The 25,858-nt window shown below is 45.2% G+C and overlaps 1 protein-coding gene across 1 annotated transcript in view; it reads left to right on the top strand.

Annotated features, from left to right (window-relative positions):
* The first annotated feature begins 707 nt into the window (after positions 1 to 707).
* Positions 708 to 25,858, top strand: part of LOC140210702 (potassium channel subfamily K member 9-like) — a 59,360-nt gene continuing 34,209 nt past the window's right edge. The window contains exon 1 of the mRNA XM_072279910.1: positions 708 to 993. Within this exon, the coding sequence (XP_072136011.1) occupies positions 711 to 993 (283 nt within the window). The 5' untranslated portion in view covers positions 708 to 710. The remainder of the gene's footprint in view (positions 994 to 25,858) is intronic.

Below are 25,858 nucleotides of genomic sequence, written 5' to 3'. Positions count from 1 at the left end.
CGGCTTTAGAAAATTAGTTGGGGCCGCCCATAACCCGACTGGAGTGAGCGGGTAGGTGGTGGGAAGGGGGAGGTAGTTGCCGCCACGAAGGTGAGAAAGTAACCCACCTCAACCGTGTATGGAGGCGCCCCATCCATAGCAACCTAACCCTAACGAACCAAATCTATTTTTTCCGACCCAGATCGAAACGACCTACATTAGATCAAACCGACTCTTTCCAACCCTAAACCTCCCCTATCCAATTCAGCCAACGTTAAATCTAGCTAATCCAAGCCAACCCAAGCTAGACCAATCCAAGCCACACTCAACCTCCCTAAACCAACCCAAACTAAACCAAAGCTACCCATCATAACCGCAGCCAATCCAATCCACGCTAAACCATCCAGTCCATCTCAAGCGAAAACGACCAGCTAAATCCGATCCATCCCAAACAAGTTAAGCCTGGCCATAACCATCCAACTGGGTCTAAACTGACTCAACTCACTCCAGCTAAAGCCACTTCAACCCTACTTCGGGCTGGGTGGGGGATTTTGCCCCTTAGAGAGACTCTCGGGTCACACATTTATTTTACTCAGTTGATTATTACATTGAGACGCGTGCACGTCGTCGGGAGGCGCGCGGTTTCGCGCGTCCCCGCGGCCGGAGTGCCCGGGGTGCTGTGGGTGGGGGGAGGCGGGGATGCGGCGAGCTGGAGCCGGGCTCTGGTGGTCATGAAGCGGCAGAACGTGCGGACTCTCTCCCTCATCCTTTGCATGTTCACCTACCTGCTGGTGGGCGCCGCCGTCTTCGACGCGCTCGAGTCCGACTTCGAGACCTCCCGCAAGCGGTTGCTGAACTCCAAGCGCATGGAACTGAAGAGCAAGTACGGCATGAGTGAGGAGGATTACAAGGAACTGGAATGGGTAGTTCTGCAAAGCGAGCCGCACCGCGCCGGGCACCAGTGGAAATTCGCTGGCTCCTTCTACTTTGCCATCACCGTGATCACCACCATAGGTAAGAGGGCAGGGAGGAGAGGGATGGGGAGGGGAGGGGAGGGGGGAGGACAGGTCACAGCTAGGGATACCCCGTCACATGAAGTAAAGTTTTCTTTTAAAATGTCCTTAAGAAAGTCTAGTTGCAATGCTCTGTAGTTGGAACGATTGCGATCGATTGACACAATTGGTAGCCGGTACCTCTACATTCCTGCAGTCTAATGTAATTAATCTCTGGTGCAGTTGATTGAATTCTTCTTCACATTCTGATTGACACTAATGGCCCATTATTTCCCCCGCAGTTGCCCGCCCTCTCTCCGTAACGGGTTGGTCACTAGGTGCTGCTATGAAGGGGCTAAAGAGAGAGTTCTTGGGGCGCCCGCCGTCCTAGTGTTTCCCATGCCCTATAGTCCCCTCACCCCAGGGTGGTGAGCGATGAACGACGGTGTACCAGCGCAAATCAAAGAAAGACTCTCGGCTGTCCCCCGAAGATGAGAGCCCGGCCCACGCCTTTGAAAGTTCCTGCTGCTCGGCGAAGATTGTGCCCTGAACTCGCACTGAGACAAAGGTTGGGGTGAAGGTTTTCTTCCCGACCCATCGGGTTAATCGAACTTAATCAAACTTCTTCACTGACGTTTAGTTGCGGGTTGGATGTGTGAATTCGACAGGAGCGGGGGACTCTGCGAGTACATAGGGATCCCACAGCAGATACACATACCCCTTGGAGTCTGCTCACTGCTGATTGACCACAACACATGTCAACCAGGGCAGGACATCCAGGACTCTTCACCGGAGGGAGGAGAGGCCAGGTAACTATGGGGCATAACAGTGTAAATCAGAATGTGGGAACGAATTAAACCGCTCAGCTATGGAGTGGTCGGGGATGATTACCACCGGGCTGCAGGTTTGACTATTTTGAGGATTGATTACTTGACACTGTAGAATGAATTACATTAGAGCATTAGAGCATAACAGCACACTGTAGAATTAATTACAACACTGTTTACATCTAACTGGGATTAATTACATGGGGGCTGATTGCATTATAAAATCAGCGCAATGTTCCAGCACGGGAAGCCATTTGGCCCTTCGTGTCTGTGCTAGTTGAAACTGTGCTCCTCAGTTGTGAACCAGTCTGTAGCTTGTCCTTTTAAGGTGTGTGTTCCTGACCCCCGCCCCTGACAATATCTGAGTGAAAAGTATTCCTTTGTCTCTTGATCTTTCTAATTGGTTTCAGTCTATACCCCTGAGATGATGAGAAACAAATCCAAACTCTTTACTCTGACTCGGGACGTCATCAGTTTAGTCCAAGTTCAAGTTTAACTTCATTGCCATTCAACCCTACGTATGTATACTGTCAAATGAAACAACATTCCTCCAGACCAAGGTGCACAACACAGTATATGTAACTCACACACAACACATAAAGTAATATTACCAAAAATAAATTAAAAATAGTAAGGGGCATTTATGTTACAAGTTAAAAAGTAAACAGTATAATGCTTCATATGTGGTGAGGCCTGGCTGGAGTAGTCTCACGGCCTGGGGGAAGAAGCTGTTTCCCATCCCAACAGTCCTTGTCCTAATGCTATGGTACCCCTGCCTGATGGTAAGGGGTCAAAGAGATTGTTGGATGGATGGGAGGGATCATTGACAATGCTAAGAGCCCTGTGTACACAGTGCTCCTTGTAAGTATCTGGGATGGGTGGAAGAGAGACCACAATGACCCCCTCAGCATTCCTCATAATCTTTTGTAGGGTCTTGCAGTCAGATGCCTTGCAACTCCTGTATCGGATGGTATACATCAGAGTAAAATGTTCTACCACTCTCCACTGGTCCAATGTGATTCTCACCCCACCCAGCCTTTCTCCACAGCTGCAATTTTCCAGTCCTGGTAATACTCTTCCAAATCTCTGCTGCACCCTCTCCTGTATAGTCACTTAGTTGGTGTGGCCAGAACTGTACCCAGTAACCAAGCTGTGGTCTTATTAGTTCTATCTACAGTTCCAGCCTAACTACCTTAACTATAGGTCAGAAAGTATCAGCAGAATTGAGAATCAAGTCAATATTTCAGGTCTATGTCCTTGCAGAACCGATGAAAGGTCTTTGACCTGTAGCATTGACTGTTTCACTCACCACAGATGCTTCCTGACCTGTTGTGTGTTTCCAGTATCTTCTGGCTTTATTTCAGATTTTCAGCATCTGCAGCTGCTTTCATTTTTATTTACTGTGTTATAGAGGTGCAGTCACTGTACCTTCCTGGTTGAACATGAAACACTGCACCAGGCCTCTGTCATGTGGACAAGGGAGACAAATTTCAGATGGAATTTAACACAGACAAGCATGCAACACACAGAAAATGCTGGAGGAACGTGAAACGCTGACTGTGCTCTTTTCTTAGATGCTGCCTGGCCTGTTGAGTTCCTCCAGCATTTTGTGTGTGTGGCTGGGATTTCCAGCATCTGCAGATTTTCTCTTGTTTGTGAACAGGCAAGTGTGTGGTGTATTCAGAAAGAATTGAGTAAAATAAGATCTCATCAAAGCTCAATGGTCTGGATGCAGGGAGAGTATTTCCTCCAGTTGAGGAGGCAGGCACTAGAACCACAGGTTGAGCTGTGAAAAGTTGAAATATTTCTTCACTCAGAAAGTGGTGAATCTCCAACTCTGGTCAACCATGGTAACTCAGTCACTGAGTTAATTCTAAACACGGAGGAACATTAAGGGAACAGTACATGAGAATGGCATATTACACCCAGACCCGGACCTCTCTCTGGCATATATCAGATTGGGGGCATAATGGACACTGAGGAAGACTATCAAAGCTTGAAGCAGGATCTGGACCAGCTTAGAAATGGGTGGAAAAATAGCAGGTAGTAATTAATGCAGGCAAGTATGTGGTGTTGCCATTTGGCAGAATAAATCAGGGTAGGACTTACACACTGAATAGTCGAGCATTAAAGAGTGCAGTAGAGCAGAGGGTCTGGGAATACAAATCAATAAATCCTTGAAATTGGCATTGCAGGTAGACAGGGTCATAAAGAGAGCTTTTGCCATATTGACCTTCATAAATCAGGCCATTGAATACAGAGTTGGGAAGTTGAAGTTATATAAGACATTGGTGAGGTCTAATATGGAGTATTGTGTGCAGTTCTGATCATCTACCTATAGGAAAGATATTGATAATTTTGAAAGTGTACAGACAAAATTAACAAGGATTTGAGGATGTGAGTTGTACAGAAAGGTTGAATAGGTCAAAGCTTTATTTTTTTATTAATCTTTTTATTGATTTAAAAGGAACATAAATACAAACAAGAGGAGAATTATCTCAAATATATATATCAATAGCAATACAAACAGAGATTGAAATAGGCAATCAAAATCATACATAGTGTTAAGCTAGTATGTAATATATAATAAAAAAGAAAACAGCTAACAGTTGGGACTTTATTGACATGAGCAAAGGAGAATGATAGAAGTATATAAAGTTATGAGGGGTGAATGTTTGCAGGCTTTTTCTACTCAGGTCAGATGATACCAGAACTAGAGGTCTTTGGTTTAGGGTGAAAGGTAAAATATTTAAGGGGAAATCCTTCACTCAGAGGGTGCTGCGCATACAGAACGAGCTACCCATAGAAGTGGTGGATGTGGGTTTAATTACAGGATGTGATGCAATCAGCCAGAATTCTCTTCCCTGTACATTTATAGAAATTTGCAAGAGTCTCCGGTGACATACCAAATCTCCCCAAACTCCTAATGAAGTAGAGCTGCTAAATTGTGGCTGTAGCAAATGGCTGATGTGTGCTTTGGTGATAGTTGAACTGTTACAGGTTCACTGGTGCTCAGAACTTTGCCCCTTGCTTTTAAATTTAATCTTAATGTGCAAGGGTACAAAAGTAAGTTTATAGATGATACAAAAGTTGGCTGAATGGTTGTAAGTGAGGAGGAAAGTTTTAGACTGCAGAAAGAAATCAATGGTTATCAGGCAGTGGGATTAATTTAATCAGAATCAGGGGTCCTACAAATTCAAAACCAGGATTCATTTCATCATACCAACAGATTAAAAATGCCGTAAACACAAGGAAATAGGAGAAGGATTAGGCCACTCAATCTTTCAAACTTGTCCTGCCATCTGATCATGAAATGGTAAGGAAGAAATTATATCATGGAGTCATAGAGTGCTACAGCACAGAAACAGGCCCTTCAGCCCATCTAGTCTTGCCGAACTGTTATTCTGCCTAGGTCTATTGATCCGCACCTCTCCCATTCATGTACCTATCCAAACTTCTTTTAGTGGTTGAAATCGAACTCACGTCTACCACTTCCACTGACAGCTCATTCCCACACTCTCAGTGCCCTCTGAGTGAAAAAACTTACCCCTCAGCTTCGCCTTAAATATTTCACCTTTCACCCTTAACCAATGACATCTAGTTCTAGTCTCACCCAACCTCAGTGGAAAAAGCCTTTTTGCATTTAATCTATCTATACACCTCATAATTTTGTATATCTCTACTAAATCACCACGCGTTCTCCCACACTCCAGGAAATAAAGTGTTAACCTATTCAATCATTCCCAGTAACTCATTTCCTCAACACCTGGCCTCATCCTTCTAAGTTTTCTCTCCACTCTTTCATTCTTAGTGAGATCATGGATATTTTATGCTATGAGAATAAATCCAATTTTGACATTAAGTTCACCATCACACTGGATGGTAAATTAGTCCCACCTCTGAAACTAATTCTATCAAATCACAAGGCTTGAGTATGTCAGAATATGGCATTGTTGGCATTTGAACACAGACTTAGCCGTGAGATGAAAATCACCAAACGATGACATAAACTAAGTCAAAAACAGATATTCAGGGTGATGAAAATCTATCTCATTGAAACCTATTGAAAGGCCTAGATAGAGTGGACATGGAGAGGATGTTACCTACAGTGGGACAGTCTAGGACCAGAGGGCACAACCTCAAATAGAAGGATGTCCCTTTAGTACAGAGATGAGGAGGAAATTCTTCAGCCAGGAAGTGATTAATCTGTGGAATTCCATGCCACAGTGGCTGTAGAGACCAAGTCTTTGGATGTATTTAAAGCACAGGTTGATATGTTCTTGATTAGTAAGAGCGTCAAAGGTCACAGGAAGGAGGCAAGAGAATGGGGTTGAGCAGGATAATAGTTCAGGCATGATGGAATAGCAAAGCAGATTTGATGGGCCAAATGGCCCAATACTGCAACTCCAATGTCATACGGACTCAGAGTGAAATAGCTGGAAACACTCAGCAGGTCAGATAGCACCAGTGGAAAGAGAAACAGTTAACATTTCATAGAGTCACAGAGCACAGAAACAAGCCCTGCAGCATATCCAGTCCAAACCAGATGTAAACTAGAGTATTGAGTTCAGGAGTTAGGATATTAAATATATATAAAATGTTAGTGTGGACAAATTTGAGGTGTTGTGTGCAGTTCTGGTCACCTACCCATAGGAAAGATGTCAATAAGATTGAAAGAGTACAGAGAAAATTTACATGGATGTTGCCAAGACTTGAAGACCACCTCACCTCCGATAATCTCTCCATTGTTTTTGTGACTGTCAAGTATGTGAAGTTGGTGCCACAGGTAGACAGGAGGTGAAGAGGGCTTTAGGCCAGTTTACCTTCATCAGTTATAGCACCAAGTAGAAGAGTTGAGATTCATGTTACAGCTGTACAAAATGTCATTTAGACATTCCCTGAAGTATCGTGTGCTGTGGGCACGTGGTCAAGTGGTTAAGACATTGGACTAGCGACCTAAAGGTCATGAGTTCAAGCCCCAGCCGAGGCAACGTGTTGTGTCCTTGAGCAAGGCACTTAATCACACATTGCTCTGCGACGACACTGGTGCCAAGCTGTATGGGTCCTAATGCCCTTCCCTTGGACAACATTGGTGTCGTGGAGAGGGGAGACTTCCAGCATGGGCAACTGCTGGTCTTCCATACAACCTTGCCCAGGCCTGTGCCCTGGAGACTGAAGACTTTCCAGGCGCAGATCCATGGTCTCGCAAGACTAACGGATGCCTTTCTGGACACTACACTATAGAAAGGAGGTGAATAAGCTAGAAAGTTCACGAGGATGTTGCCTGGGCTGAAGAGCTTGAGTTACAAGGAGAACTGGGAAGATAAGATCTGTTTCCCATGAGGGTGATGTTACCATTTCATATAACATCAGGTGAAAATAATCTGGAATCAAAATGCTACAAACACTCGGCGGGTCAGGGGGAGTATGTACAAACACTCGGCAGGTCAGGGGGAGAATGTAGAAACACTCGGCGGGTCAGGGGAGAATGTAGAAACACTCGGCGGGTCAGGGAGAGAATTTAGAAACACTCGGCGGGTCAGGGGGAGAATGTACAAACACTCGGCGGGTCAGGGGGAGAATGTAGAAACACTCGGCGGGTCAGGGGGAGAATGTAGAAACACTCGGCTGGTCGGGGGAGAATGTACAAACACGGCGAGTCGGGGGAGAATGTACAAACACTCGGCGGGTCAGGGGGAGAATGTAGAAACACTCGGCAAGTCGGGGGAGAATGTACAAACACTCAGCGGGTCAGGGAGAGAATTTAGAAACACTCGGCGGGTTGGGGGAGAATTTACAAACACTTGGCGGGTCAGGGGAAGAATGTACAAACACTCGGCGGGTCAGGGGGAGAGTGTAGAAACACTCGGCGGGTCAGGGGGAGAATGTAGAAACACCCGGCGGGTCAGGGGGAGAGTGTAGAAACACTCGGCGGGTCAGGGGGAGAGTGTAGAAACACTCGGCGGGTCAGGGGGAGAGTGTAGAAACACTCGGCGGGTCAGCGGGAGAATGTACAAACACCCGGCGAGTCGGGGGAGAATGTACAAACACTCGGCGGGTCGGGGGAGAATGTAGAAACACTCGGCGGGTCAGGGAGAGAATTTAGAAACACTCGGCGGGTCAGGGGGAGAATGTAGGAACACTCGGCGGGTCAGGGGGAGAATGTAGAAACACTCGGCGGGTCAGGGGGAGAATGTACAAACACTCGGCGGGTCAGGGAGAGAATGTACAAACACTCGGCGGGTCAGGGGGAGAATGTACAAACACTCGGCGGGTCAGGGGGAGAATGTACAAACACTCGGCTGGTCAGGGGGAGAATGTACAAACACTCGGCTGGTCGGGGGAGAATGTACAAACACTCGGTGGGTCAGGGGGAGAATGTACAAACACGGCGAGTCGGGGGAGAATGTACAAACACTCGGCAGGTCAGGGGGAGAATGTACAAACACTCGGTGGGTCAGGGGGAGAATGTACAAACACTCGGCGGGTCAGGGGGAGAATGTAGAAACACTCGGCGGTTCAGGGGGAGAATGTAGAAACATTCGGCGGGTCAGGGAGAGAATGTACAAACACTCGGCGGGTCAGGGGGAGAATGTACAAACACTCGGCGGGTCAGGGGGAGAATGTACAAACACTCGGCTGGTCAGGGGGAGAATGTACAAACACTCGGCTGGTCGGGGGAGAATGTACAAACACTCGGTGGGTCAGGGGGAGAATGTACAAACACGGCGAGTCGGGGGAGAATGTACAAACACTCGGCAGGTCAGGGGGAGAATGTACAAACACTCGGTGGGTCAGGGGGAGAATGTACAAACACTCGGCGGGTCAGGGGGAGAATGTAGAAACACTCGGCGGTTCAGGGGGAGAATGTAGAAACATTCGGCGGGTCAGGGAGAGAATGTACAAACACTCGGCGGGTCAGGGGGAGAATGTACGAACACTCGGCGGGTCAGGGGGAGAATGTAGAAACACTCTGCGCGTCAGGGGGAGAATGTACAAACACTCGGCGGGTCAGGGGGAGAATTTAGAAACACTCGGCGGGTCAGGGGGAGAATGTACAAACACTCGGCGGGTCAGGGAGAGAATGTACAAACACTCGGCGGGTCAGGGGGAGAATGTAGGAACACTCGGCGGGTCAGGGGGAGAATGCAGGAACACTCGGCGGGCCAGGGGAAGAATGTAGAAACACTCGGCGGGTCAGGGGGAGAATGTAGAAACACTCGGCGGGTCAGGGGGAGAATGTAGGAACACTCGGCGGGTCAGGGGGAGAATGCAGGAACACTCGGCGGGCCAGGGGGAGAATGCAGGAACACTCGGCGGGCCAGGGGAAGAATGTAGAAACACTCGGCGGGTCGGGGAGAATGTACAAACACTTGGCGGGTCAGGGGGAGAATGTAGAAACACTCGGGTCAGGGGGAGAATGTAGGAACACTCTGCGCGTCAGGGAGAGAATGTACAAACACTCGGCGGGTCGGGGAGAGAATGTAGAAACACTCGGCGGGTCAGGGGGAGAATGTAGAAACACTCGGCGGGTCAGGGGGAGAATGTAGAAACACTGGGCGGGTCAGGGGGAGAATGTAGAAACACTGGGCGGGTCAGGGGGAGAATGTAGAAACACTCGGCGGGTCAGGGGGAGAATGTAGAAACACTCGGCGGGTCGGGGGAGAATGTACAAACACTCGGCGGGTCAGGGGGAGAATGTAGAAACACTCGGCGGGTCAGGGGGAGAATGTAGAAACACTCGGCGGGTCAGGGGGAGAATGTAGGAACACTCGGCGGGTCAGGGGGAGAATGTAGAAACACTCGGCGGGTCAGGGGGAGAATTTAGAAACACTCGGCGGGTCAGGGGGAGAATGTACAAACACTCGGCGGGTCAGGGGGAGAATGTAGAAACACTCGGCGGGTCAGGGTGAGAATGTAGGAACACTCGGCGGGTCAGGGGGAGAATGTAGGAACACTCGGCGGGTCAGGGGGAGAATGTACAAACACTCGGCGGGTCAGGGGGAGAATGTAGGAACACTCGGCGGGTCAGGGGGAGAATGTAGAAACACTCGGCGGGTCAGGGGGAGAATGTAGGAACACTCGGCGGGTCAGGGGGAGAATGTAGGAACACTCGGCGGGTCAGGGGGAGAATGTAGGAACACTCGGCGGGTCAGGGGGAGAATGTAGAAACACTCGGCGGGTCAGGGGGAGAATGTAGGAACACTCGGCGGGTCAGGGGGAGAGTGTAGAAACACTCGGCGGGTCAGGGGGAGAATGTAGAAACACTCGGCGGGTCAGGGGGAGAATGTAGGAACACTCTGCGGGTCAGGGGGAGAATGTACAAACACTCGGCGGGTCAGGGGGAGAATGTAGAAACACTCGGCGGGTCAGGGGGAGAATGTAGGAACACTCGGCGGGTCAGGGGGAGAATGTAGGAACACTCTGCGCGTCAGGGGGAGAATGTACAAACACTCGGCGGGTCAGGGGGAGAACGTACAAACACTTTACAGACAGCAGCAGGAATTGAAGCCAGATTGCTGCACTGTGAAGCATTGTGCTAACCACTATGCTACCATGCCACTCACTGGAAGGAATTACTCCGGGCTTTAGGAATAAATAACACTATAGTGGGAGAGTTGTGTTGAGTAAGTTAAACTTGGGGGGTTAATCGTCTCTTTCAGTGGGAATAATTTCAACAGCTTGTAGTACTTGGATGCTTTAATGGGAAATCTTGCCTGATGAGATTAATTGCTACTTCAGACTATGAGATTAGTACCGGCTGTCCTGGCAGTTCTGACACCATAACTGAGATGGTTGAGTGAATTGGAATCAGGCTGACCACAAGACCATAACTGTGAGGTAATGGTAACAAACACGGAAAGTAATTGCACCAATCCGTGGGATTAAGGGCCTCAGGACGAGGATATAACATCATAAAACATAGTAGCAGAATTCGGCTATTTAGCCCATTAAGTCTGTTCAATAGTTCAATTGTTCCATTTAGTATCAGAGAATGTATACAATATACGACCTGAAATTCTTACTCTCTGCAGACTTCCTCAAAACAGAAGAAAACCCCAAAGAATGAATAATAGAAAAATGTCAGAGCCCCAAAGCACCCTGCCCCCTCACACAAAAGTATCAGCCAGCAGTATCAACACTCCCCCTCCCCCACTTATTCCAGCTTCAAGTATCAGCATTCCCTCTGCTGACCATGCCTGCAACAGCAAAGCCCCCAAAGAGACCATGGTCTACAGTACATCAAAAACTATCGGTTAGCTCCAACATATTAGACATCCCACAGGCAGTCTCTCACCATTTCGTCAGGAATTATTATCCCTCTGAAACCCATTCTCCTGCCTCCTCTCCGTAACCTTTAACACCCTGACTAATCAAAAACCTATCAACCTCTTTATTAAATATGCCCAATGACTCCACCTCCACAGCTGTCTGTGGCAATGAATTCCACAGATTCACCACCCTCTGGCTAAAGAGATTCCTCCTCATCTCTGTTCTAAATGGACGTCTCTCTATCCTGTGGTTGTGACCTCTAGTCCTGGACAAGATATTAATTTCACTGGATTCCAGGGTTAATGACACCAGAAAGAGCTTAATTACATCAACCAGGGTATTAATACGATTAAAATGTGAAAATAGTGACATCATTTTGTGTTTCCCACTATAACAGACAAGGGAGGAATCAGTTAATTAAATCAGACTGAGAGATTAATTGTATCAATTGAGATATTAAACACGTCAGATCATAGGGTTAATTACATCAAACTGTGAGATTAACATTATCATACTGCCGGATTAATTATATTCAATTGTGGGTATAGTTGAACAATATTGTTGATTAATTACAACAGATTGAGGAATAATTACATTAGATGTCTGGATTAATTTTGCCATTTTGTGGGATTACACATCATTAAAACATAGGATTATTTATTTAATATTTATTTTATTTTATTTGGAGGTACAGTGTGGTATCGGCCCTTCTTGGCCCACCAAGTTACACCTCCCAACAACTCATCTACTTAACCCTGGCCTAATCACTGGACAATTTATAAGGATTGAGGGGAGATTTGATAGAGATATACAAAATTATGAGGGGTATAGACAGTGTAACTGCGAGCAAGAAGGTTATGGTTAAGGGTGAAAGGTGAATGTTTAAGGGGAATTTCTTTACTCAGAGTGTGGTGAGAGTGTGGAACAAGCAGTCAGCATAAGTGACGGATGTGGATTTGATGTCAACGTTTAAGAGAAATTTGGATGGGTACATGGATGGAAGGCTGTGGTCCAGGCGCAGGTCAATGGGAAGAGGCAGATTAATGGTTCTGCACAGACTAGATGGGCTAAAAGGTCCTGTTTCTGTGTTGTAGTGTTCAATGGCTCCATGGCCAATTAACCTACAAATCAGTATGCCTTTGGAATGTTGGAGGAAACCAGAGGACTTGGAGGAAACCCACACAGTCACAGGGAGAAAGGTGCCATAATTGACTCTGAACTCTAATGCCCTAAATTGTAGTAGTGTCGCACTAATCACTATGCTGCCATGGCAACACTGATATACTTCTATCAGGTTATGGTGTTAGAACGCCAGACTGTGGTACTTTATTGTGCAAAACAGTATTGTTAATTACACCAATCTGTGGGAATAATTACATCAAATGGCAGTACTAATTCCCACAAGCTGAGCCACTGTTATGTCACACTGTGCCATTAATTTCACTGTTCTGTGTTATTAACTACATCAGAATCTGGTGTTACAACGCCAAACTGTGGTGTTAATTACACCAAACTATGGTATTAAATGCCCTGGATTATGGATTAATTAGACCATCACTGGGATTAATTAGACAAAACATTGGGATTAATTGTGTTGGGATGTGAGATTAAACGTTATCATCATCATTACATGCTGTGTTGTCTGACATGGGTGATTGTGGTCTATGACCATGATTGTTCTTAGCAAATTTTTCTATAGAAGTGGTTTGCCATTGCCTTCTTCTTGGTAGTATCTTTACAAACTGAGTGACCCCAGTCATTATCAATACTCTTCAGAGATTGTCTGCCTGGTGTCAGTGATCACATAACCAAGACTTGTGATCTGCACCAGCTGCTCATGTAATCATCCACCACCTGCACCATGGCTTCATGTGACCCTGATCAGGGTCTAGGCAGATCCTACACCTTGGGTGACCTTCAGGCTAGCAGGACGGGGAGGGGGCGCAGGAAGAGTGCCTTATAAATCCTTAAATACAATTGATAATTGAATTCAATACACCATTATTGTGTTAATTACAGAAGATTGTGGGATTAATTACATTAATTTGTTGGATAGTTCAGGATCCTAGCAATATTGGACCTCCTGTACCTTCTCCCTGATGAGGGTAAAATCATAGAAACTTAGAAAAAATGGGAAGAGGATGGTGAAGGTCCTTAGTGATGGATACCACTTTCCTGAGGCATCGTCCTTTGGAGGTGGCCTCTGTGCTGGGGAGGGTTCTGCTTGTGGAGGAGCCTGCCGGGCCTACAAAATCCATTTTCCCAATACTGTGAACTGGAGCCTCCCCAGATGCGACTAGGCAGAGTAACACAGACTAGTGTGCATTTCTGTGCTGTCGTGCTCTGCAACTCTATGACTATAAGAATATTATCTGACTTGCACTACTTACGAAGAGATATCAGGATAAGCAGTAAAGTGCCAACTCATCAGCCAGTCATGCAGAGTCTGGAATTCTGAGGGTTATTCTGAGGAATAGTCAGCATGGCAGCAACCCATCGGTTTCTGGTTCAGAAAGTTCAAGCACTTGGGGTTCTCGGTGAGCTGGTTAATTGGATGTAAATGTGGTTTGGTCAATGGAGCGGAGGATAGTTGTGTATGGTTGTTTCTCTGTGACTAGTAGCATACGGCAGGGATAAGTGCTGGGATCCTTGTTGCTTGAGTTATACAATAATGAATTGAATGTGGATGCAGGGGGCATATGAGTGGCAAGTCTGTGGAAGACGTGGACATTGGTTGTATTGTGGATACAGGGAATATTACCTAAGGCTATAGTGGGATATAGATCAGATGGACAATTAGACAGAGGGTTTACAGTTGGAATTTAATCCAAGTATGAGGTTTTAGGGAAATACAGCATGCATGCAGGCTCCTCAGCCCAATAACTCCATGCTGATCTCAGTGCCCGACCAGCTAATTCCAATTTCATGTGTTCAGTCCATATCCCTCCAAGCCCTTCCCCTCCATGTATCTGTCCAGATGATTCATAAATGCTACTGTTATACCTGCCTTAACCACTTCTTCTGGCAGCTTATTCCATATACTCACCACCTCTGAATGAATGGGTTTCTCCTCGGAAGCCGATTAAATCTTTCCACTCCCACCCTAAATCCATGCCCTGAAGTTTTGGACTCCCTGACCCTGGGGAAAAGACTGTTACCACCCATCTTATCTCTGCCTCCTATAAGTTTAAAGATTTTGTTAAGGCCAGCCCTCATTCTCCTATGTTGCAAGGAATAAAGACCGAGCTTGACCAACCTCTCCCTATAATTTGGGCCTCTGTGATGTATTTTGGGAATTGAAGTAGGGACGGGACGTATATTATGAAAGGTAAGGCAGTAAGGAATGCTGATGTACAGAGGGAAACTGTTTCTTCTAAGGTGCACAAGCACTCAGCCGCACAGTAACTAAAAAGCTCACATGTGCTTAGCCTTTGTTGGAATTTTCTTTTATAAAATGCTAATATAATTTTGAAATTATGCTAACATAATTTTTAAATCTATGTTAATATAAATGTGAAGTACCCTGTAATTAATTATGTGTTAAGGAATATAATCCATAAATTTTCTAAATAATGAATGGACCAAAACCTTTACTTTAAAACATTTTAGACCTTCAATGTGTTTACAGTGTCAGTATTTCAAGTTACAGTACTGTTACAAATTGTAACAATAAATGCAGAAAGGAAGTTGGTAGCTCATTGTTAATAAATCACTGGCCCACTTAGTGCTGATGCCATCTAGTCAAAACATTTTACTTTCACCATTGTGCCTGTCAGTTCTTTTGTCTGCCTGATGTAGTTTATTTCTTTTGTGGGTTGAGGTTTGAGTTTGTTTGGTGTGCATATTACAAAAATTCTCTACGCAGAGCGATGGTTGGTATGCCCAGCTGTAAAAGAAAATTCGAGGAGCGTTACAGAGAGACATTGGGGTTCCAGTCCCTTGCTCCCTGAATGTAGCAATACAGGAAGGGAGGGTGATGTAAAGGGAATATAGCATGGATCAGGACATAGATAACATAGACATGGATTGTCACAATTTCTTTCCCATCTTACACCATCAAGGACATATATACAGAAAGGTGCTGTTTGTCCCACTCCCACCAGGGAAGAGGCTACAGGGCCTCCACGCCAGGACCACCAGACTCAAAAACAGTTACCTTTCCCAAGCTGGAAGGCTGTTCAACACATCCAAAAATTATTATTTTGTTTTTTTATCTTATTGTATTTTTCTCTGCTGCATCAGATCCAGATTAACAATTATTTCATTCTCCTTTATACTTCTGTGTACTGAAAATGACAGTAAACAATCTTGAATCTTGAATTCTGAGTCTTGAATGAAAAACAAGAGGGGGCAGGATTAAGGTGAAAGGAGGGGTTTTAAATCTGAGGGGTAAACGTTTTACATCAAGATTAGTTAATACCTTGAGCTTGCTGCCAGAGGAGGTAGTGAATCAGCTACAATCTCGATGTTTAAAAGGCATTTAGACAGGCAATGAGTAGAAGAATTTGGACATTGTGTGGGGAAATGGGATAGGTGTAGATGCATGGAATGGTCAACATGATCATGGCTGGCTGAAGGATCTGTTTCTGTGCTGTAACACTCTGTGATTCTGTGACTCTCAGAATTCAACATTCTGCATCTGTGTCCTCTGGACGAGTGAGAGGTGAACTCATTAAAAGATACCATATAATTAGAGAGCTCAACAAGATGGGCAAAGAGAAGGTATTGGTGAAGTGCATACAATACTGTGCTAAAGTCTTAGGCGCGCGTACACACACACACACACACACACACACACACACACACATATATAGGTGTTAGGGTGTCTAAGCCTTTTGCACAGTACTGTAGTAATTTTATGTATTGCACTGTACTGCTGCCACAAAACAAAACAGATTTCATGACATATGTGAGTGATGATAAACCTGATACTGATATGGGTCTCTGTTGTGGACTGAGAGTGGGAAGGGGGCAGGGAGGGGGGAATTATGGTTGGGAAAATGGGAAGGGAGAGGGCAGGGAGTGGGGAGGAAGTGGGAAGCACTGGAGAGACATTCTGTAATGATCAATATACTCATTGTTTGGAATGAAATTACTTGCTGGCGACTCAGGGCTGGTATGTCTGCACCCCCCGGCCCCTGTCACTCCTTCTCTGTCACCTATCACACACTCATCCTGCCAGCACTCCACCCTCGCCATTCCCAACATCCTTTGTTCCAGCCAGACTTACAAACCTGCTCTCTGCTCCACGTTGTCAAATATAGTGCTGTGGAAAAGTCTTGGGCACCCTAACTATATACAGAACACTCTGCAGAGAGGATGTACAGACTCCTTACAGGGGATGTTAGAATTGAACGCCAAACTCTAATGTTTCCTCTGGAGGGAGAGTCTAAGACTGAGGACTCAGCCTCAGAATAGAGGGGCATCCTTTTGGAACAGAGATGAGGAAGAATTTCTTCATCCAGAGTGTGGTGAATCTAAGGAATTCATGGCCACAGGCCGCTGTGGAGGCCAAGTGTTTACAAATGTTTAAGGCAGGGGTTGATAGATTCTTGGTTGGTCAGGGCATGAAGGGGTATGGGGAGAAGGCAGGAGATTACAGCTGAGAGGGAAAATGGATCAGCCATGATGAAATGACGGAGCAGACTTGATGGGCCATGTGGCCTAATTCTGCTCTTATATCTAATGGTTTTATAGTCTAAAGGTGTCTGCTCTGTGAAAGGGTGCTGGGTTATATCCTAAAGGTGTCTGCTCTCTGAATTACCAATGACATGAAAGAACTATGAGTCAAATGAGGGGTGAGAAATATGACAAATGTTGGCAGCAGGCAATCTCACACCTTTCGCTTTGACAATGTATGAGAATACCAACAGAGAAGGAATAGAACCTTCCTCTGGTTACCCTCCTCCTTACTTTTCTCCCGGGGTCCACTGTCATCAGATTTCTACTTCAGCCTTTTACTCCTTCTACCTTTCACCTCCCAGCTTCTCACTTCAACCACCACCCCCTCCAACCTGGTCTCACCTATCACCTGCAGCGCACACAAAGTGCTGGAGGAACTCGGCAGGTTAGGCGGCATCTATGCAAACGAATAAGCAGTTAACGTTTCAGGCCAAGACCCTTCCTCAGGACTGGAAGGGAAGGGGAAAGAATGAAAAGGTGGGGGGAGTGAAGGAGGAAAGCTGGAAGGTGAAGCCATGTGGGTGGGAAAGGTGAAGGACTGGAGAGGAAGGAATCGGATAGGAGAGGAGAGTGAACCATAGGAGAAAGAGGAGGAGGATGGGTACGGAGGGGAGGTAATAAGTGGGTGAGAGGGGCTAAGGGGCCAGAGTGGGGAACAGAGGAAGTGTGGGGGGGGGGTGGATATTTTCTAATGGGAATGAGAAATTGATATTCATGCCACCAGGTTGGAAGCAAACCAGGTGGAATATAAGGTGTTGCTTCTCCACTCTGAGGGTGAGCTCATTGTGACACAAGGAGTCACCTGCTAGCTTGTACTCCTTTCACTTCCCCTGTCTTCTTATTCTGGCTTTTGCCCCCCTTCCTTTCCAGTCCTGATGATAGGTCTCAGCCCAAAACATCAACTGTTTATTCCTCTCCATAGATGCTGTCTGTCTTTTATGTATATTTAAGGCAGAGGTTGATAGATTCTTGATTAGTCAGGGCATGAGGGGATGCAGGAGATGGAGACTGAGAGGGAAAATGTATCAGCCATGATGAAATGGCAAATGGCCCAATTCTGCTCCTATATCGTATACTCTTATGGTCTTATGAAACTGCAGAGTCCCGCCAGCATTTTGTGTGTGTTACTCAGTAGGAATAGACCATCCATCCTCTTCAATCTGTGCTCTTGTTCAGATGCCAAGTTTCATCCTGTCCAGTCCCCACATTCTCAAAACATCTCTCAATTTCACTCTTGTACATTCTCAATGACTGAGCACCACACATCCTAGGAGTGATTCAATGATCCAGCCCCCTCTTTCAATATTTACTCCTGTAGACTGTGTCCATTCCCAGAATTGATCCTACCTTTCCTTCTCAGAATATATTTGCCTTACTGAATCTTAGAGTCACAGAGACAAGCAGCAGGGAAACAGACCCTTCAGACCAACTGGTCCAAATGTGCAGGACTTCAAAAAGCTGCAGAGAGTAGTGAATCCAGTCCAATGCATCATGTCCCTCCACTATCAGTGGTGTCTTCAGGAGGTGCACGCTCTAGAAGGCAGCATTTATCATCAAAAATCCCCACCATCCAGGTCACACCTCTCCTCAGACCTACCATCCTGTGAATGCTGCTTATCTGCTGCTCCGTACCTGCAATGCTTCTGCAAGGAAGTTTTTCATTGCACCTGTGCAGACATGGACTTGTGCAGATGACAATCAACTTGACTTTGACTTCGACATGCCAATCAAGTTGCCCATCTGAGATGGTCCCATTAGCCTACATTTTGCCCAGGTCCTTAACCTTTCCTAGTCCATGTACACGTCCAACTATCTTTCAAAAGTTGTTAGTGTACCTCAACTACTTTCTCTGGTAACTTTAACATCTTAAAAATGTTGCCCCTCACATTCCCATTAAATCTCTCCACTTTCATCTTGAATTTAAGCCCTCTGTTCTATAAGATTTCAGTGAGGCCTAATTTGAAGTATTATGTGCAGTTCTGGTCACCCACCTACAGGAAAAACATCAATAAGTTTGAAGGTGTGCAGAGTATGTTGCTGGAACTTGAGGACCTGAGTTATAGGGAAAGGTTGAATAAGTTATGACTTCATTCCTTGGAGTGTAGGAGAATGAGGGGAGGTTTGATAGAGGTATACAAATTTATGAGGAGTATAGATAGGGTAAATGCAAGCAGGCTTTTTCCACTGAGGTTGGGTGAGACTAGAACTAGAGGTCATGGGTTAAGTGTGAAAGATGAAATGTTTAAGGGGAACATGAGGGGGAGCTTCTTCACTCAGAGGGTTGTGAGAGTGTGGGACGAGCTGCCAGTGGAAGTGGTGGAAACGGGTTCAATTTCAACATTTAAGAGAAATTTGGACAGATTCATGAATGGGGGGGGTATGGGGCATTATGGTCTGGGTTCCTGTCAATGGGACTTGGCAACATAACAGTCATAACACAGACTAGATGGGCTGAAGGCCCTATTTCTGTAGTCTATGACTCTGTGACTTTATGACTCGATGGTCCCTCATTAATTTTTCACAACATAAAATAGTATGGGCCTGAATCATCCAATCTCTCCAACTTGAAAGAAATATTCCTGAAAAGCATGTTGGACTTAATGCTCAGAACCTGGTCTTTATGCTAAATAGTTTCAGTCCACTCCATGGATACACATGCATTCAATGGCCACTTTATTAGATACCTCCTGATAAAGTGGCCACCTGGTGTATGTTCATGGTCTTCTGCTGCTGTAGCCCATCCACTTCAAGGTTCAACATGCTATGTGTTCTGAGATGCTTTTCTCACACCACTCTGTAACGCATGGTTATTTGAGATACTGTCACCTTCCCTGTCAGCTTGAACACCAGTCTGGCCATTCTCCTCCAGTTTCTCTCATTAACAAGGCATTTTCAACCACATGGTGCTTTTTGCACCATTTTCTGTAAACTGTAGAGACTGTTGTGCATGAAAATCCCAGGAGGTCAGCAGTTTCTGAGATACTCAAGCTACCCCATCTGGCATCAACAATCATTCCACGCTCGAAGTCACTTAGATCACATTTCTTCCCCATTCTGATGTTCAGTCTGAACAACAACTGAACCTTTTGACCATGTCTGCATGCTTTTATGCATTGAGTTGCTGCCATGTGATTGGCTGATTAGATATTTGCAATAACGAGCAAGTGTAGAGGTGTACCTAATAAAGTGGCCACTGAATATATAGACTGCTGCTGTAGCTGTGCAAGTATTTAAAAAAAGTTTTCAGATTTTCTGCATTCACACTGTTTTTCCACGGGTGTTATCCATAATACCCCACAAAATTCATATGGACATTCGTTGGGCAAGAACAGTCTCTTGCTTCTGGAGACAAGAGGCAGAAACTATTCACTCTTGCCTGACTTTTTAATCATATAGCCTGATGTAATTAATCCCACAGTTTGATGTAAATAAAGCCAGCCTCAAATGGAATTAATCCCCCAGTTTGACATAAATGAGAACATTCTCAGATGGAATTAATCCCCCAGTTTTACGCAAACAATCCCACAGCCTGAGATAATTAATTCTACATATAGATTCATAAAGTCATAGAACACTACAGCACAGAAGCAGGCTCTTCAGCCCCTATAGTCGATGCCAAACTATTAATCTGCCTTGTCCCATTGATCTGCATTTTGTCAACAGCTCATTCCACACTTGCACAACACTATGAGTGAAGATGTTCTCCCTCATGTTCCCTTTGAACGTTTCATCTTTCACCCTTAACCCATGACCTCTAGTTCTCAAACACAAGGAAATCTGCTGATGCTGGAAATTCAAGCAACACACACAAAATGCTGGTGGAACGCAGCAGGTCAGGCAGCATCTATAGGAAGAAGTACGGTTGATGTTTCGGGCCGAGACCCGTCGTCAGGACTAACTGAAAGAAGCGATAGTAAGAGATTTGAAAGTGGGAAGGGGAGGGGGAGATCCAAAATGATAGGAGAAGGCAGGAGGGGGAGGGATGGAGCTAAGAGTTGGAAAGTTGATTGGCAAAAGGGATATGAGGCTGGAGAAGGGAGAGGATCATGGGATGGGACCTACGCTCTGTCCGCCAGAGAAAGCAGGATCTCCCAGTGGCCACACATTTTAATTCCACGTCCCATTCCCATTCTGATATGTCTATCCACAGCCTCCTCTACTGTCAAGATGAAGTCACACTCAGGTTGGAGGAACAACACCTTATATTCCGGCTGGGTAGGATCTAACCTGATGGCATGAACATTGACTTCTCTAACTTCCATTAATGCCCCTCCTCCCTTTCTTACCCCATTCCTTATTTATTTATTTATTTATTTATTTATTCCCCTTTTCTTTCTCTCTTTTTTTTTCTCCCTCTGTCCCTCTCACTATATCGTCCTCTGATGCTCCCCTCTCCTTTTCTTTCTCCCTAGGCCTCCCATCCCATGATCCTCTCCCTTCTCTAGCCTTGTATCTTCTTGCCAATCACCTGTCCAGCTCTTGGCTCTATCCTTCCCCCCACCCTCATCTTCTCCTATCATTTTGGATCTCCCCCTCCCCTCCTACTTTCAAATCTCTTACTATCAGTTAGTCCTGACAAAGGGTCTTGGCCCGAAGTGTCAGCTGTACCTCTTCCTATAGATGCTGCCTGGCCCACTGCGTTCACCAGCATTTTGCATGTGTTACCTCTAGTTCTCGTCTCACCCAACCTCAGTGGAAAAGGACAATTGTATTTACCTATCTATCCCCTCATAATTTTGTATATCTGCATCAAATCTCCACTCATTCTACTATGTACCAGACAAAAAAAAACACTAACCTATCTAACCCTTCCTTATAATTCAGGTCCTCAAGATCAGGTAACATTCTTGTAAATTTCCTTTGCACTCTCTGTATAGTATCCACAACCTTCCTGTAGTGAGGTGACCAGAACTGAACACAGTACTGCAAATGGGGTTTGACCAAGGTCTTATATAGCTAAAACATTACATCACGGCTCTTGAACTCAATCCCATGGTTGATGAATGCCAACACGCCATGCACCTTCTTAACAACACTGTCAACCTGCGCAACAGCTTTGAGTGTTCAATGGACACGGACTCCAAGATCTCTCTGCTCCATCACACTGCCAAGAGTCTTACCATTAACATTATATTCTGTCTTCAAATTGGACCTACCGAAATGAACCGCTTCATCCTTATCTGGGTTGAAGTCCACCTGCCACTTCTCAGCCTAGTTCTGCATCCTATCGATGCCCTGCTGTCACCTCTGACAACCCTACAGTCTATCCACAATACCCCCAACCTTTGTGTCATCAGCAAAGTTACTAACCCACCGTTCTACTTCTTTATCCAGGTCATTTATAAAAATCACAAAGAGGAGGGGTGCCAGAGCAGATCCCTGTGGAACGTCACTGGTCATCAACCTTCATGAAGAATACAAACCACCTATAACCTTCCTTGGCCTTATGTGGGCAAGCCAATTCTGGATCCACAAACATCAAAGTTGCTGGTGAACGCAACAGGCTAGGCAGCATGTCTAGGAAGAGGTACAATCGACGTTTCGGGCCAAGACCCTTCGTTAGGACTTCATGTCCTGATGAAGGGTCTCAGCCCAAAACGTTGACTGTACCTCTTCCTAGAGATGCTGCCTGGCCTGCTGCGTTCACCAGCAACTTTGATGTGTGTTGCTTGAATTTCCAGCATCTGCAGAATTCCTCATGCTTCTGGATCCACAAAGCAAGATCTCCTTAGAACCCATGCCTTATTACTTTCCGAAGGGGCCTTGCACGGGGAACCTTATCAAATACCTTACTGAAATCCATATACACTACATCCACTGCTCTATCTTCATCATTGCGTTTTGTTAATCCTCAAAGAATTCAATTAGGCTCATAAGGCATGACCTGCCCTTGACAAAGCCATGCTAACTATCCCTACTCAGATTATGTCTGTCCAAATGCTTATAATCCTGCCTCTCAGGATCTTCTCCAACAACTTGCCACTACTGAAGTCAGACTCACTGGTCTATAATTTCCTGGATTATCTCTACTCCCTTTCTTGAACACGGGAACAAGATTTGTAACCCTCTAATCCTCCTGCACTTCTCCTGTCCCTATTGATGATGCAAAGGTCATTGCAAGAGGCTCAACAATCTCCTCTCTTGCTTCCCACAGTAGCCTGGGGTATATCTCATCCAGTCCCGGTGACTTATCCAACTAAATGCTTTTCAAAACTGGCCGGTCCTAATTAATACTCATTAATCTGAAACATTAATGCTGTCTCCCCCACCCCTCAAGATCTTTCCGTAACTACCCTCCCACTCCAATTTATTGTCAAGTTCAAGTTTATTGTCATTCAACCGTACAAATGTTTACCGCCAAATGAACCAACGTGCGCAGCACAGTGCATATAACTCACACACATAACACAATGCAATAATATCACAAATACATAACAATTAATAAAATATATTCCAGAAGATTGACGTTTAGCATAAGGTGTGCTTACAACACATCAAAAAGTAATCAGTATAATGTTTCTGGTGCTTCCTGAGAGATGAGACCTGGATGGTGGCAGGGAAATCAGTAGTCCCATGGTCCGGGCGCTATGTCTTGTTATAATCTGGTATATCCAGAGCATTATGACATCCTTCTTTTGGATTGGGGTATAGAATTGTAATTTTTCTTGTAGTTTAACTTTTTTATGCTTGTTTTTATTTTTATTTAATCACATTAGGTATCTGTGATTATTCAGTATGTTTTCTAGTGGCTACAGTTGCCTCTTTATTTTTCTGGAAACCTCTTGCGGCTAGTAGTGGGTGTCACACTACTAGACTATCTTAGTAGTTCACTGTTGTCAATAGAATTTTATGTTATCTGTAGTCTGGCATGAGAAGACCAATCTACTTTTCAGCCTTTCTCTTTTCTTTACCTCTTTCACCACACTTCTTCTTCCCTCCTCTTCTTTGCAATCTAAAACAATCATAAGCAATAAGTTTTATACCTCATTCTTGACTTCCAAAGAACATTTGGATCGCAGAAGTATCAAGATCCAATATTTTTCTGGATTAAACTGCATTTGCCACCTATCTGCCCAACTAATCAGAACATCTATACAAATTCTGTGGCAGGCTGAAGGTAGATTTAACTGAAGCGTGGATTTGGGAGAGCCCAGATAGAGTTGAGAGGAAAGACCTATTTTGCATAGGGGAAGGGTAATAAATCAGGAAGCAGGGACATAAAACAGCTGGTAGAAGGTAAAGAGGAAAAATGAGGTAAATGAGGGTGGTGGGAATCTGGAACTCACCTCCTGAAAGGCTGGGAGAACAGAAATCCTCATCACATGAAGATGAAGATGCATACATCTCGGCCACATTCCTCCTCACGATCGGCAGTATCTGAAGGAGGTACTACTTTAAGAAGGCAACATCAATCAAAGATCTCCACCATTTGGGCCATACCACCTTTGTGCAGCTACCACTGGGCAGGAGGTACAGAAGCCTGAACTCCCACATCACCGGGTTCAGGAAGAGAACAGCTACTCCCCTTCACAAACAAGAGAAAATCTGCAAATGCTTGAAATCCCGAGTAACACACACAAAATGCTGGAGGAACTCAGGAGGCCAGACAGCATCTACGGCACGAGTAAACAGTCGATGTTTTGGCCTGAGACATGGACTGTACTCTTTTCTATAAATGCTGCCTGGCCTCCTGAGTTCCTCCAACATTTTGAGTGTAGCTATTTCCCTTAAATCATTTGTCTCTTGAACCAACCATCACAACCTTGATTACTATATTATAGCAACACTGTGATCACTTTCCATTACAAACAGACTTTTTAATGTTCCAATAGTGTTGTCTCTTGCAAAGATCATGTCTCATGTACATTTACGTTGTCCATGGGAATGCCACTTTGTGCCAGTGATGCTGCTGCAAGTGAGTTTTTCATTGCACCTGTGCATATGTGTACCCGTGCAGATGACAATAAACTTCTGTATTTTTTATTTACAGATTCAGAACGGCAATAGGTCTTTCTTGGCCAACAAGTTGCATTGCCCAATTATGCCCATGTGACCAATTAACTTCTAACCCATACGTCTTTGAGATGTGGGAGGAAACTGAAGGAAACTCACATGGTCATGTGAAGAATGTGCAAACTCTTTGCAGACAGTGGTGGAATTGAACCCGGATCGCAGACGCTGCAATCGCCTTATCCTAACCACTGTGTTACTGTGCTGCCCAAACTTGACTTTGACTTGAAGTTCCAAAACCTGCTGTGCTACAGACCAGTGCTGGAGGGTGGGACAAGGCAGGTTTCTCTTATTTGACTAGTATGGACCTGATGGGCTGAATGGTCCCCTTTGTAGCTCCACTGTTGAAGATTTTTTCTGATCTTCTCCCTCGGCACCATTTCCCTGCACTGACTCATTCCTCAAGTGTACAGATATCTGTTGATCTTGGTTTTCACAGCAGTACTCCAAACCCTCTGGGATAGAGATTTCCAAAGGTTCACCACCCTCTGAGTAAAGAAATTTCTCCTCAGATCATTGTACTAAATTTGGAGACTTTTACTGTATCTATAGTACTGTGCAAAAGGCTTATGCACATATACAGTGGCATGCAAAAGTTTGGGCACCCCAAGAAATTTGAGCTCTCAGATAACTTTTACCAAGATCTCAGACCTTAATTAGCTTGTTAGGGCTATGGCTTGTTCACAATCATTGTTAGGAAAGGCCAGGTGATGCAAATTTCAAAGCTTTATAAATACCCTGACCTTGTCCCAACAATCAGCAACCATGGGCTCCTCAAAGCAGCTGCCTAGCACTCTGAAAATTAAAATAAATGATGCCTACAAAGCAGGAGAAGGCTATAAGAAGATAACAAAGCATTTTCAGGTAGCCATTTCCTTAGTTCATAATGTGATTAAGAAATGGCAGTTAACAGGAACGGTGGAGGTCAAGTTGAGGACTGGAAGACCAAGAAAACTTCCCCATAGAACTGCTCGTAGGATTGCTAGAAAGGCAAATCAAAACCCCCCGTGTGACTGCAAAAGACCTTGAGGAAGATTTAACAGACTCTGGAGTGGTGGTGCACTGTTCTACTGTGCAGTGACACCTGCACTAATA

The sequence above is a fragment of the Mobula birostris genome, chromosome 2, assembly GCF_030028105.1.
Source record: "Mobula birostris isolate sMobBir1 chromosome 2, sMobBir1.hap1, whole genome shotgun sequence".
NCBI classification, from domain to species: domain Eukaryota; kingdom Metazoa; phylum Chordata; class Chondrichthyes; order Myliobatiformes; family Myliobatidae; genus Mobula; species Mobula birostris.
The sequence above is the reverse complement of the archived record's forward strand: the minus strand, read 5'-3'. Positions and strand labels throughout refer to the sequence as shown.